This window comes from Pistacia vera, unplaced genomic scaffold (genome assembly GCF_008641045.1).
Source record: "Pistacia vera cultivar Batoury unplaced genomic scaffold, PisVer_v2 Contig763, whole genome shotgun sequence".
NCBI classification, from domain to species: domain Eukaryota; kingdom Viridiplantae; phylum Streptophyta; class Magnoliopsida; order Sapindales; family Anacardiaceae; genus Pistacia; species Pistacia vera.
Window position 1 is genome coordinate 70,700 of NW_022196627.1, and position 16,360 is coordinate 87,059.

Sequence of the window (16,360 nt, forward strand, 5' to 3'; positions counted from 1 at the left end):
ATATGCTAATCGTTTCATCTCCAGATACTGCGTCTTGGCATCCAACAATCACTTGCTCGTGTAATACACTAGCCACTGAACTTTGTCATCTTCCTGGATGAGAGCAGTGCTGACCGCATACTGAGAGACGGATAGGTAGATAAATAAGATTTCCTTGGGAAGAGGCCTGCATAGAAAAGGTGGCCTTCCGAGATGTTTTTTTATGCTTTGGAAGGCTCGCTCACATTCTGGAGTCCATTCAAACTTCTTGTTGGCCTTAAGTATATTAAAGAACGACAAGAAACGATCTATTGCTCTCGATATGAAGTAACTGAGAGCTGCTATCTTCCCATTCAAGCTCTGAACTTGCTTTCGGTTTGTGGGACTTTTCATATCTAGGAGAGCCCGAATCTTTTCTGGGTTGATCTCAATCCCCCAGTGGCTAACCATATATCCTAGGAATTTCCCTAAAGATACTCTGAACAAACGCTTTAGAGGATTAAGCTTCATTCTGTATCTTTAAAGTACGTCAAACATCTCAGCGAGATATGCTATGTGATCTGAAGTGGCATGCGACTTAACCAGCATGTCATCAACATAGACTTCCATCGATTTTTCGATTTGCTCAGAAAACATACAGTTAACCAAACGCTGTGAGGTTGCCCCAGTGTTCTTCAGACCAAAGGGCATGACCTTATAACAGTACAATCCCCGATCTGTAATGAACAAAGTATGCTCCTCGTTAGACTCATACATCAGGATCTGATTATACCCTGAGTAGGCATCCATGAATCTCAACAGCTCGTGCCTAGAAGTGGCATTGACAAGCTGATCAATCCTAGGCAAAGGGAAACTGTCCTTCAAACAAGATTTGTTGAGATCAAAGAAATCAAAGCAAGGTCGCCGCTTGCCGTTGGGTTTCTTCACCAAAACTAGATTGGCAACCCAACTCGGATAATGAGCTTCTCGAATGAACCCGTTTGAGAGGAGCTTATCCACCTCAACTTTCAGAGTAGCATAGCGCTTCAGATCCATAGCTCTTCTCTTTTGGCGAATTGGCTTGACTGCACTGTCGATGTTGAGCGCATGACATATTATACTCAGGCTGATCCCAACCATATCAGCATGAGTCCATGCAAAAACATCGATATTCTGTCTAAGGAAGTTCGTTAAATCTGCGGTGAGCTGAGGGCTGAGATTACTTCCGATTCTCAACACTCGCGCCAGCTCATTCTAATCGACAGATACCTCAAACAGAGACTCTACCGACCCACTATGGGAATACTCCTCCTGAACTCGAGGATCAATGCAATCTTCCACTAGACCCAGTTATGGTTCGATCCTGCTGATCATCATTGCCTACTCGGGAATGCCCATCGGCTTCCCTTTCCCTTTGCATACCATCTGCACTGCTCTCACATAACAACCGCGAGATTTGCTCTGAGACCCTTTCATATCCTCACACCCCTTTGGAGTGGAAAATTTTATTTTCATATGATAAATGGAGGTGACAACCTTAAAACTTCGTAGTATGGGTCATCCCCAAATGCCATTAAAAACGGATGGATAGTCTACCACTAAGAATTATGTCATCTTGGTCACTTTGTTGGTCTCACCCAAAGTGACGAAAAGTGCAATCGTTCCCTTAGAAATCAGATGATCCCTAATAAAACCATAGATAGAGGTAGGGGCAGGCTTCAGATCTGCATTGTCCAATTGCATCTCCTCAAAAGTTCGTTGAAATAAGATGTTCACAACGCTGCCATTGTCCACCACCATCCTGTGGACTTCACACTGACCTATTTCAGGTGCGATGACAAGTGCATCCTCATAGGGATGATGCAATCGTAAGGCGTCTTTCTTTGAGAAGGTAATCTCTTATTCTCTGTAAACCTTTGCGGGTTGCGACGCTGTGCTCATAACACTCACAGGCTCATGGCGAGCTTCCTAAGCATACCTTTCTTAGGCACCTCGAGAATTTCCAGTGAGGTATGATCTTCCAAAGATGATCCCCACGAAGTAGAGACCCTTACGACCATAGTGTTTCTTCCCATGTTCCTTTTGATCCTTCTCCCGAATGGGGGTCAAACCATCAACATACTCCTTGAAGTACCCCTACTTGATGAGGTCTTTAATTGCTTACTTGAGAGCCCGACACTCATCGGTGTGATGCTCATTATTCTGATGATTACGGCAATATTTCTTGCTGAAGGGGGATTGTTCATGGACGCTAGCTCTCCGAGCAGGTTGGGTTTTTCTGACTTATCCAGAATAGCCGATACTAAAGCGTTCAGAGGAGTATACTGATTCTTGTCACGATCACGACGAGGAACCTAGGCGTAGGATTTCTTGGGCTCAAACTGCCGCTTTATCCCCTTCCGCTGATCGTCATTAGCCTATCTACGATCAATTCTTCTACTACCCTCCCCCCAGTTAGGAGCACTGGTCGAAGGACCGGGGTCGTGGTAATTGAGAGCAGCCACAGAATTCTTTATTCAAAGATACTTCTTCGAAAGGTCGTAGAAGCGGGTGAGGAAAATGTCATCCTTGGATTGCAGCTTTTTCCATAGGTCAATCTGCGGGCGAACTCTCGCAATAATAAAAGTTCGAATAGATTCTTCAGGTGTGTTAGCCACCTTGTGTAGCTCTTTGTGGAATCTATCAATGTAGGATTGGAGGGATTCATTCTTCTCTTGTCGTATGTTGCTTAGATAGCTCAACGACATTGAGAACTTCCTATTTGCCTAGAAATGTCTCAAGAATAACGAGCTTATCTGCTACCACGAGTTAATAGATCTTGGCAAAAGCGATCTAAATTAGCGCTTGGCATGGGCAGTCAAGGTCATTGCCAAACAGCGACATTTTGGCCAAGTTGGAAACTTGGTAAAGCTTCATGAGGTTGTTAAACTCATAGAGGTGATCCTGAAAATCAGAATTTTCATCGAATGCTCGTATATCTGGCATTCTAAACATTAACGGGAGAGGAGCAGCTAACACTGCTGAAGAAAAGGGAGACGCCTAAGCGACCTGCTCACGCTCATTTTGTTGAGCTCTAAGCTAATACAAAGCTCGATGTAACTCTTCAATCTAAGGCAGCAGAGCTACCTGAGGATCACTTTCAGCAACATGGGTTCGACCCTCACGTTTATGGTTGAGGAAAGACAGCAAATTGGACTCTTCCTCACCTCGATCGGAGGCTCCGGCATATCTTGACACACACTGATAGAGCCTTGTGAAGGCAATGAATGATTTGGGGAGTTATTCCGATCTCCTAAGTGTTCAAAACTGACCCACGGGTGTTAGGAGTTTCTCTACCTTGCACTCTTGTGGGGATGCCCATACGATGTGGCGTGGGACGATTCAGGATGTGACATATCGCCAAGTCTCAAAGCACAAGTATTCTACCTACTTCACGACCAGTATTTACTGGTCCCTTGGAGCCCTTCGGCCCATTATCTGCCACCTGTTTTACCTTGCCTTTACACGTTGTAATGCACGCGGCATGGGCCTTCTCACATTTCCGCACTTTAACACAACCTACAAACATTTTTGGCGATGGCACCACCTTCTAGGACTCGGGTGGTATGACCTGATCCAAACGGTCTAACCTTTGGTTAACCATTTGGAGAGCACTATTGAACCTATTCAAGTAATCCATCACAGCTGAGTCAAGCTGTGAGCTCAAATAAATGTCTGCCGTGATACTATGTTGAATCGGGGGCACTTCAGGAGAAGTGTCATCTTGTACCTAGGGGACCTCTCATTGTTGGGGCTAGCTCGCTCGGTTTTAAAACCACAAGCCATTTGCCAGCGAACAGAATCGATTAATCAGAGATTCCTGATGAAAAGTGGATATTAAATCCAAACTGTTGATTTTGATTTTGGACGCCAACTATTTGCACGTGCAAAGTACTAAGCGGATTTATTAATTGCATGTGAATGGGAAAATGAAATAAATAAATGGGAGATGATTTTTAAAGTGGTTCGGATGCTCAAAGCAAATCCTACGTCCATTGTCCTTTTTATAAATAAAATATTACAATCAGGTCGCAAGTAGCGATCAAAGAAATAGAAATACAGAGAGGGAGAGTGAGTGTTTTTTTTTAATCAGAATTAGAATCAAAAAAATGAGAGGGGAGCTTTCTATTTATAGTAAGAGGTTTCTAGGTAATGATTACGGGTCTGCTAGCGGGCAGGTGTCGTACATTTCCTACCATGCTTCCCATTTGCTGGTTGCACGGAAAATATCCTTAAATCCATAGGACTTGGGCAGGTGGGTGACTCCTAGCCACTCACTATCCAGGTCTTTACCTAGCAAGTTGATGATAGTCTTACTTCTTCTGTCCTTGGAAGACATGACAACGCCTGGACGGCATAATGTCTTCTTGAACAATGATTGGTCATCACTAACATAAGCCTGCATCAACCCTGATTTTTTAGGCATAACAAAAATATTAATACAATTTTACAGCCATTATGTCATATATTAATTCAAAACCTGTATATTTAGACACAAAATACATCAATTGCTAGCCATAGTTTGGAGTTAATTTGTCAAATGCATATTATGATCATGACATATCAAGCACGAGCTTTGGTTCCCTTATTATTATTATTATTATTATTATTATTATTATTATTATTATTTTGTAATACTATACTTTTTAACATGGTTATGAACTGTCGTTTTTTTAATCACATTTTAGGTTCAATATTAAGCGAACCAATGATCCACTACAGGAATACGTATCTGTGGAGAGGCCATAGCCAACGTCAGAAGCAGGCATCGGTATGGCTGCACTTAGCTAACGCCGAGGCGGCGTCGGTATATCCCAACTGCCAGCTAAAGGCAAAGCTTTTTGAAGTCCAATATCTATTATTCCCAATCATTTACTAAACATTTGATTATTCGTGTTACGCATATGATATTCCCTATGGTTCTACAATTTGACATCCAACACAATATGTTCATGGCTATTATATAAAGCATTTAATTTTAGCCTATAATTATTAGTTAATATGAGATACCAAGAGCCTAATTTTTGACGTAAAACATTTAGCATATGAATTCCTTGAGAAAGTTGAGCGTCAGAAACCCAAACGCATGATCCAAAGGTCATAAATCTTAAATAGGTATGCTAACTTAAAACAGTCATATTTTTTATGCAAGAGGAGTTACGGGGCCCGTAAAATATCAACGGAAAGTTTGTTTCTAGCTTGACATCGTGCCAACCCTTTACCTCAGTTGGGGATCATTTTCGGGCCAAAATCCATTGTTTCGGCATGTTTTATGGCTGTTTAAATTTTCTGCGTGTTTTGTCTATTATATTTAGAGTTTTTTTCTTATTTTACAATTAGTCAACATTTAAAATTTCTTCATTTAATTAATTTTCATGTTTAATTAAGATTTTATTTTCTTATTTAATTGGGAGTCTTGTTAGGTTAGCTGCCACCGCTCTATATAAACATATTATTCGTTTCTTTTGAAGATATAGATTGAATTTTCAGATTTTCCTTCAACTTCTTGAATTAAGTTTCTTGCAATTGAGACTTATTTATGAATCTTAAAGGCATAGTCAAGTGCTAGTATCAATCCTAAAGACATAGACGAGTACTAATGTTATTTTACGCTAATCGCTGCGTCAATCTCCCACATGACAAGTATCCAAAGAATATTATACATAATATTCAATTCAGTAACCGCTTAACATATATGTGTGGCCTGCTTAATTTTATGAAGAAGCCATAATGCCAGACAAGTTGCATATGCGTGCCTTTAGCTTAAAGATTGATCTTCATTAATTGCAATTAAGTGTTAAACATAGTATTTGCTTCAGCTCAATAGATTTCTATATATAGATTGAGATCCATCGACAGTTCACTCATAATTTTGCACCATTAAAAAAGAAACATATATGTACACACTGATCACCTCTTTGAACCTCCCATATCCTCCACCATCAATCTATCCCAGTGCTGTCATTTATCACTAAGACCAAATATTACTAGACACACGGTGATCATATTATATAGAGCAAACGACATATTCTCATCCGAGGTTTAGCGAAATCCCAAGTTGATACCACTAACAGATTCCTAACTTTTTACTGTGACGTAGCACATGTTAGCTAGCTAAAGTGCGTTGGCACTTTCTTTGGCCAACAAGGGTTATTTAACAAAAAGCGGCTCACGTTAACAATGTCCAAGTTGGTGTCTTTTTAGCTTTTTTCGACTGATTCTGAAGTCTAAAATCACTTCCGAGACCATCATTAGACTCTCCACAACCTCCTCTAGAAAACTTATACTTTCACTTGCCAACCTCATTCACCGTTTTCGACCACCTTCAATAGTCACTAATAGTGTTAAGGGTGGGCATCTGGAATAAATGCAATTAGGGATATCAACTTGGGATTTCACTAAACCACCGGTGGGAATATGTCATTTACTCTATTATATATTATCTAAGGTGACCAAATATGTTTTCAATCATCAATGTTCTGTCGTCGCTAGCTAGCTCTTTCACCATTACTCCATGCCCTATAATTAAATAATTTCGGGGTTAAACTCATATGAACAGAAGCATATTTGTACATATACAAATATGTGTAGATATATGATACACTTGCTTATAAGCTGAAAATTTTGTACATGTAAAGCTGAAAACTTCCCTATTATAAGAGAAACCTTGAGAGCCCTACTTTTTCACCTGTAGTGAGAACATCCTCCTTGACTTGCAGTCTATACTCTTTGAAGCTAAACTTTCTATACACCGCTCGCTTGCTGAAGCTCTCAATCGCTGCTTCATAAGACGGACAATAGAAATACGCCACAGAGAATCTTTCAACTTCTGGATGAGTAATCACTCGGTGTTCAATGCTCTTGTACGCTCCATTGCTCAATGCCTGCCCCGCATTAATATTTATATCTCAAGATCATCTTTTTAATGTTCTAACTCCACCAAAAAAAAAAAAAAAAAAAAAGATATCATTGTATATGTTACTGAATTCAAGTAGTAGAATTATGAATTACCTGGAATAAGTCACCGATGTTGATGATTAGAAGTTGAGGATTAGGTTTAACGGAGAGCCATCTTCCGTCTTTCCTCAGTTGCAACCCTCCAACCTGGTCTTGATATAGTATAGTGAGAAAATCACTATCAGTGTGGGGCATGAGGCCATACACATCAAAAGATAAAGGACAGGAAGGGTATCTGTTCATTCGAAGATAACTGGAGCTTGGCGGGCAATAATCTCTAAAATAAGACGATTTGGCACCCAAATGTTGTGCCAAATACTCGGCCAACCTTTGAGCCAAAGAGGCAGCTTTTGTTGCAAACAAACCAATACTTGATCTGAAGAGTAGTAAAATACGTAATAAGCAATTAATTTTAACAACATTTGATTGATTATATTACACACAAAGCTTGTTATACATTCTGCAAAAGTATATGAAAATGGCATCTTATCCATTTGATCTATGAAATGAATTCAAATACGTATTTGGATATTATAAAGTACTTATTTTTTAGTAGTTTATTAGATTACTGCAACAATCTCTCATCATATACACTAATTTTATGATCATATACTATGATGGTATTGATAATGTGGTATCACAAGTCAATGCATGTATACTACACATAATTATACATTTAATAATTAATAATATAGTTAACGAACTTTTTGGCACCCAAAACAATGGTTTAATGATATTTTCTCACTCGTAGACTTTTAAAATACTATTTTATTACTCCAATTTATATTCTGATGGCAAATAGAGAGCAAACTCGGTCCAACTATTGAGGCTTTTGAAGAATGGAGACTGACGAGTTTTTTTATGCTGGAATGTTGGATTTTGATAGTTATGATTGATCGGAATTCAATTTGAGAGGCAGTTGTACAAATCTTAATCACTCGATTGCCAGCGATTGGCAAGGTCGGTAGAAGTAGAGTTTGAGGGGTTTTGATAAGTGATGATCAAAGAAAAGAATGATGATAGTGTGAGGTCACAACGATGCCGGAATCGGAAATAGAATATAAATTTGAGTAGTAAAGTAATGTTTTAAAAGTTTGTGGGTGAAAAAGAGTTATTAAGTCATTATTTGGTTGGAAATAAGTTGTTTACTCCTAATAATAACATTCAACTTATTAGTTTGTATGTGGTATAAATTATGTGGTATCCTTATCGTATATATATATATATATATATATTTTCATGTATATGCATGCTTGTATTTATAATGATTGTAGCTAGAAATCTAAAAGAAAACTAATACCATGATATTTATTAATATGTATTTAAATATATATCGCCTGCTGATAAAATAGATCATATAGAACTGTGTTTAAAAATAAATAATACAGTATTATCAATTTCTTTATAAGATAATTATGTATTAAAGTTAATCATAAGCCAATAAACCAAGTTAATTAATTGATCTCTTGAAAAAAAAAAAAAAAAAAAAAAAAAACTTTTAATTATCTTTCGCATGTTTTAGGTGAAGTCCATTTCCTTGTTAATTACGGTGATAAATAAATACATATATGTATATATATATAACTACAAAATTAAGCTAATTTAGCTGAAATTAAAGGTAAGTATACCTGGTTCTGTTGCATTCATCCAATCTCGAAATATCTGAAAGAGGAATCTGAAAGGCTTCTGACCATGAAAACTGCCTCAAACAAGTGGCTGTAGGGTTCCCCCAACGGTAGCTATTAGCTGATAAGTTCATGAAGTTTTCTTCAGCCTTTTTGCAGAAGGGCTGATGGAACAACTTCTTCTGCTCATATCGCATGTTGTTTAGAATTTTATGAGGAATCCCATGATTCACAACCTCAAAGAAACCCCACTCACTAGCAGCTTTACCCATCTCTTTTATGCACTCGTCAAAGTCGCCCTGGAAATTACTTGAACCATCCCTGCTGAAATCCAAACGAGAAAGATCAATCAGTGGAAGCTCACAATATTCCTCATCATCATCCATGCCAAACCTCTCTTCTCTTGCTAATTTCTCAGAAGGGTTCACGAAGAGAGAAGGGTAGGTTTCTTGAAAAGGAGGTTCAATATCATCCATGATGTGAAAGAGAGATCTAGAGATGGTTCGGACTGTCTTATTAAATTAACCAGACACCAGTCAAGATTGTATATGACCTGAAATGAATTAAATTATATATATAAGAGCTATCATGCACCTTAGCAATAGTGAAAATTCATTTGATTGATTCTTATGTTCTCAAACCGAGGGTACCAGTGTGTATATATGAGCAAATTAGGTTCAATATGTAGCTGCAATTGGAAAATAATTTTGATGCAATTCCTATTAATATTAATACAACCTCCTTAAAGTGACTGTGTCCCTCCATATGAGTATGGCTTTTTTTTTTTTTTTTTACAAAAAAAAAAAAATGGCTTAAAATCAAAGTGCTCATATTTCTAGAAAGTAATAGAATTTACAATAAAATAATAATAAAATTGTAGTGCTTTTTTGCAATGCAATCGTTATTTGACTATGTGTTGTAACAAATTGATTTGATATGATTTGCTTTGCTAATTGATTACACCATAAAGATATATTGAAAATAAATCTCATAAATTTGCTCAAACATATGGAACGTAACAGTTGATAATTGGTTTCTGATGAATCTAATAAATGAAAAAATTTATTAAAAATCAATTATTAATTGTCATACTGAGTTTGTAAGGTTTATTTGTCAATGTAATATTATCTTTAATTACAAGATTAATAATATTAGATATAAAAAAAATTTCATACAAATTAACGTGTCAAAGTGAATAGATGAAATTATATAAAAAAATCAACTTAATAAATGTTCAATAAATAAATATATATGAATGACGTGTCAATGAGTGATAGCACTATCGGTTTGTATATTTAGTAACGCTACTCTTACTAGTAATTAGAGTCTTCTAGTATGTAATCATAACAGATTGATTAACTTTAATTGAGGTTTATATTAAATAGTTGCCTCTTTGACAATGATACAACTACACTCATGAATTCAAACCTTTCACTCTAAAATCGTTTTCATAAAAGTTTTTTGTGATTCTTATCATGGCCTGCCAGCGCAAAAAAGTGCAGATCATGATAAAGAAAAGATATAAAGATTATACTGCCAGCACGTAAATAACAAAAATTTGTGAGGTTGCCATAAATATTTACGAAACATAAATGTGCAGAGACATATAAGGAGAGAGAGGAAGAGAATTATATATCACGGTGGTCAGGATGCTCCTGCAAAATGATCTTCGCAAAATAACGGTTGCTTCAACTCTGTCATCCCATGGCGTATATGAGAGTTACTGTGTGAATATGAGAGTTTAGAGAGAACATAAGAAGCCATAACTTCATCTGTAAATGATAAACCATTATACTTAGCAACTTACATTTGAGGTTTTTGGTTGTGCATTCAATACAATTAGGGTTTGGAGAGTTCACGGGAATTTATGGAGTTGTAAAAGCTAGGGTCGACCTCTGCAGAGTGAGAATTTATGGCTGAAACACACAACACGTACGCTTCTAAAGAAAGAATCAAAGAACAGAGAAATTAAAAGAGCTGTATGTTGACAAGGCCAAAGATTCTTTGTTCAACTTGAAAATAAATAACTCGAAGGGTCGAGAGGTCTTTTCATCTGCAATATAATTTCATTTCATTGCTTTCTCTGTATATCATAAAAAGTCTCATAATGTATTATGAATTGACAACCAATTCATATAATTGACTACAATAATTTGCAGCAACAATAATCCCCACTGGATGGTGTAATAATTTCATGAATTTTTGAGTTTGAGCCGTTTCAAACACTAATAAAGGTGACCATCGAGGCTCACCCAGTTGGCAATTCCACTATTAAAGCTTTTATTCGGTTGGCAATTCCAGGGCTTCAAAGAAAGGATTAGTTGAGATATATACAAACTGACCCAAACACTCTTGATAATTAAAAAAAAAAAAAAAAAATTCCGACCATGTTATTAATTTAACATACCTGCAACTAATACAAGACCATTAATTAATTATATTTGCTTCAAGTTAATTATACCGACAATTTATACTCTCTGATGTCTTGTATACATGTCAAGTGATAAAAGAAAATGTGTTTAAAAAAATTTATATTATTTTATATAATTTGTGTATTATTTCATAAAGATATTTGATAATATATCAATATCACATACCCCACAAAAGAAAGATAAATTAAGCTGATGATTCAGACATATATTATTGGGGAGAACAACATTTTTCCACCCAAGATTTGGCAAAACAACACTTTTCCGTCCGTTAAGTTTTAAAATGACACTTTCCCACCCTTCGTCAAGTTCTAGTAGTATTTTCTGTTAATATTTGATTGAAAAGACGAAAATACTCTTAAAATGTTTATTTCTTAATTAGTTTATTATAAATCAAAATTTAATTAAGTCAAAGTCTTTACTCGATTATTTATTAGTTCAAATGTAAAGATACATTTTTTTCCTTTGTTTATTTAATTAATTAAGAATATTTATATTATATGTTAATTAGTAAAAATGAAAAACATTATAAATTTAGTAAATTAGTGAATAATAATAATAAAATATTGATGACATTATAAATAAATAAATAAATATTAAAATCATTTAACTTTAAACAATTACATAGTATTATTCCTAATTTTTTAAGTAGAGTTAACTTTTTTTTTTTTATTGACTTTTAATATTTGACTTTTTGAATAATTAAAAAATAATAAAAAATAAAAAAGATAAATATTTAAGGGTATTTTCATCTTTTTAATAAAATATTAATGAAAACATAATAGAATCTAACAAAGCATGGGAAAGTGTCATTTTGCCAAACCTTGGGTGGGAAAATGTCATTCTTATTGCCTCGATTTGAAAATATCACTATTCTGATAGTTAGACGTCGGCAACCAAAAAGTTGATTAACCTACTCCTTGATCAACTTTTTGGTTGCCGACGTCGGCAACCAATTTGAAATTGTTTCATTTTTTCTACAATATAATATTTATTCATTCAAAAACACATCCAACCTTTTATATTAATGTTATTATTGAAATGTTATTAATGTTTAAATATAATCGTTAATTAACTACTACTGAATAGTTTAATAGTAAAAGAGCGAAAAGAAACTTCATAAACTCTTCATTCGAGTCTCTCCAAACACTAATAGGGGTGATCAGTAGGGTTTTTATCTGATCAACAGTTTTAAGATTCTAAAGAATTAGTTGAAATATGCGAAAACTGATTCAATCACTCTCGGTGATTAAAAAAAATATAACTATTAATGTCTTTGATATGTAGTTGGAAAAATCACAAAAATAGTTATATTACATATACATATATAAATCCTTTATATTTTTTATTTAATATATTTATAAAAAAAATAAACTCTTATAAAAATATTATCTTAACGTGTGTTTTAAGATTATGAATTTGATGCATTAAAACAAAATTTTTAAATCCCTTTATGGAGAGGCTTACGTCATAACCCATTTCACGTAATAGTTTCACTTTCAAGTCTTTTTGTTCATCATGCCCACGTGAATATCATATGATAAACAAGTGATATTGTGCCACGTGGCTACGAACAAATGCACCTAAGTGGAAAATTATTTTCAGTGAAGTGAGTCCTCTTTGTCTTTTTCCTTTTTATAGTGCCGCCGTCACATCTGGTGCTTTTTAAAATTCAAAGTCTGTAGATGCATTGACAAATTTAGCCTTTACTCAAATGATTAGAAATGAGGTTAATTTCTAAATACATTCATTAGAGGTGGGAATTAGGTCTCCCAAAAACTCAACCAAAAAAATCGGTCCTTGGGAGAATCAGTTCTAAGACCAGACCAGGCCCAAGGGACGAGGGTCTGGGCCTTCCTCCAAGGCCCAAACCTCCCCTCTCCAACTATCTTTTAACCCCTATAAAATATCCAAAATCTCTAATTTAATATGAAATTAACAATAAATATAAAGGTTAAACAAAAATTTACAAAAAAAAATTATCCAAGCCTATAAGACCAATCCCAGGACCAGTCCTATGGGCCCATGATCAGTCCTGAGAAATCTCATGGGCGCAAGACTGGTCCTTGATTATTTGGGCCTGAGCTATTAAGGACCAAGCCAAAATTGGGCTCGGACCTTGATGGCCCAGTCCTAAGACCAACTAGGCCCGGGCCTTTCCCACCTCTAAGTCATTCATATTATATTTTATATTATTTTAATTTTTATCGTTAATTTTATATAAATCCTAATCCTAACATTTAAAAGTCATTAAAAAAATTTCTTTATTTTAAATATTTGTTTTTTTTAAAATATATAATACTAAAACTATAGAAAAAGTAATCACACAACATTATTAATCTAAATCTGAAGAAAAAAAAAAAAGGTAATTTTGATAATTAAAATTAGGAAATTGGAGAAAATGGGTGCAAAAAACCTAATTGTTTTGAGATAGGGGAAAAAATGTGTAAGACAAAAAACTTAATTAAGTTTTAAATTGACGAAAATAAACCTAATTAAGCTTAGAAGAATATTTTCGATATAAAATGAGGTTTAAAGGGATATTTTTTTTTTTTTTTTAAATCATAAAAGAGATGTATTTAGTGATAAGGGTTACTAATCAACTAGGTGGAAGCTAAAAATATAATTTATCAGAAGCACGACTATTAGGTATACCCTATTTATATTTTAAAATCTTTTTTTAAACATCATTTAATACCAAAATTACTCCTTTAAAGTTTAAACTTAAATCATTTTTAGCTCCCACAATTTTTGTTATTAACAACCCCCCGCTCTCTTTTTTTTAAAGTGTAAATAGTATTAAGATAAATCATTAACACTAACACTAGCTTCCATACATATTCAAATTTTCTAGAATAATTTAGACATTATTTATTATTTATTGAAGATCTAAAACTTTTTTTTTTTTTTTTTTTTTTNATATTATTGCAATAGGTGACTATGAACATGATCTTAGGATTAGTTTAGAATATTTGTTATTATGTATTTTTTCTAACAAAACCTAATATCACAGGGAGAACAAACCCTTTGATCCCAAACTTTTACCACTCAACTAACCCAGGGGCAGATCCAACCCCTTTGAGGCCTACCCTCAAGTTTTTTTTAAAAAAAAAAATTATTAATATATAGACTCACAAAAATTGTTATTATAATATATATATATACCTAGGTCTACCCTCATATTTTAAAAAAATCAGAATTATTATACATATATCTAGACCCACAAAAAACTTGTTATTAATATATATATATTCCAAGCCCACATCATATTAAAAGTTTCAAACTCTCTCCACTCTTCTTCCGGCTCCACCTGTTTTTTATAATTTTATCCCCAAAATTATTTACTCTCTCATTCTCTCTTTCTCTTCCTTATGCTATTCGATCTTAAAACTTTGGAAGACCGAAATTGTTGAAGCTTTCACTACTCAAGGTGTCATAATTAGTTATGTTTTCTGTTTTATCAATTTTAGGTATGTGTATTGCTCATTTCAATTTAGTTTATTTTATGGTTGAATTATTATTATTTTTTTTTTTTTTGAGGTTTTTTATTCTAATTTGAGGAGAAAAGACATGGATCTTGTGAGTTTATTTTATGTCTTGTGTTTAAGAATGAACTTGTTTCCCTAAATTAAAACCTTAACTATATTTTAAAAGACGTTATTCTTCACCCTTCACTCACCAGTTTTCTACATTTCAAACATCATCATCCTGCAACTCAAAATAAATAAATAAATTTGAGTTACTATCTATGTTTATATCAAGAATTTTTTTTATTTATTAATTCATATTAAAAGTCAACGCAATGTTGACTTGATTTAAATTTTGGTTGATTTTAGCTTAGGTTAGGTCTAGTCAAAGTCATAAAAATTTATATTATAATCTTTGGAAAAAAAATAATAATAATAAAAGAAGGTTTTGCTCAAGGTTTACTTAACACGTTTACTAAAATTTTTGCTTCTCATGAATTTATTCAAATAGGAAAGTATTGCGTTGTTGCATTCTTTTTTCTCAGATTCTTGATATTGTATTATTTTCTTTGCTTAAGGTTTCATGATTTTTTTTAAGTTTTTACTAGTTGTTCAGCAAACAATAACGGAGCCTCGAAGGTCTCTCCTCGACAAAAATCCTGGATCCGCCACTGACTGTAATAATGTTTAATCTTAGGGGTTCAAAGCCGTATAAATTTTCTAGAGACAATTATCTGAATTGGGTTTAGATTTTCTTTCTATCTTCATCTGAACTCTAGCTATGAATTGGAATTTGGAAGTAATCTCGTATCTCTCTTTTTTCTTTTTTCTTTTTTTAATGACCAATGTGTCTGGACTAGTTTACGTGTACCTAAGAAGTCTATGAAGGAAACTGACTTTTTTTACCGTTAGGCAATCCCTTGAGATTAATGGTATTAAATAATATAATGTACTCTATAATAAATAATGTTTACTAAAACCATTACACTAGTTAATATAATGTTACTTAACAATAATTTTAAACAAATAAAAATTGCCAATTAATTTAAATATCCAATCGTCGGTCAATGGTGTTTCACCTTCATTTACTATTGTTGACCAGAGTTTGATTGGTGTTGATCAATGTTTTTTATCGGTATTGACCATTAACCCATTCAACTTTTGACTTTTAAAAAAAAAAAAAAATTATTAGTTAAATAATAATTGAAAAATATATTAATTTTTAATAAATGAATATTTGTTAAGAATAAAACTAACATTATGTAATGTAATTCATACACCAAATATAGCATAGTATACAAATTAATACAGTGCAATATTCTACTAAACACCATACAACATTTAGCATAGCATTATATAATACAATGTAATGTTATACTATATTATACATTATACAATGTGCTTAATGTTATGGAGTAATACTACATATACAACATTTTCATACAACATTTTCCATACAACATTATGTGGTAAGATATGATTGGCTAATTTAAAGTTAAAATTAAACTTTCACCCAATCACATCTTGCCACATAATGTTGTATGAGAAATTTTGTATGGGAATGATGTATGTGTAGTATTATTCAATGTTATGTTATGTTGCACAATGTGCTTAATGCTATGTTATGTTACATGTCAAACATACCTTTCAAGTATTAGCTTCTTTCAAAGCTTTCAAACAGATGGGTCTAGATTACTTATATTTTCTACATTTTGGCCCAATATCTTTATGCCATTGCTAGGTCCAACAAATGCCTCTAATTTCATAAAATTTAACAATGTAATCTTCTTGGACATGATTATTTAGGAACTTTTTTTTTTTTTTTTNGTGTTATGGTGTTGATCAACAGGTTCTTAATGATGAGGTGTTCGCAATTTTGGTGCTC

The 16,360-nt window shown here is 33.8% G+C and overlaps 1 protein-coding gene across 1 annotated transcript; it reads right to left on the reverse strand.

The window, feature by feature from the left end:
• Window positions 1-6,650: 6,650 nt before the first annotated feature.
• LOC116116166 (gibberellin 2-beta-dioxygenase 8-like) lies at window positions 6,651-9,055 on the reverse strand. Its single transcript, XM_031402261.1, has 3 exons — window positions 8,583-9,055; window positions 7,009-7,330; window positions 6,651-6,881 (listed from the first exon to the last, which is right to left on the reverse strand). The coding sequence occupies exons 1-3, from the start codon at window positions 9,053-9,055 to the stop codon at window positions 6,651-6,653; spliced, it is 1,026 nt and encodes a 341-aa protein (XP_031258121.1).
• Between the last annotated feature and the right edge of the window lie 7,305 nt (window positions 9,056-16,360).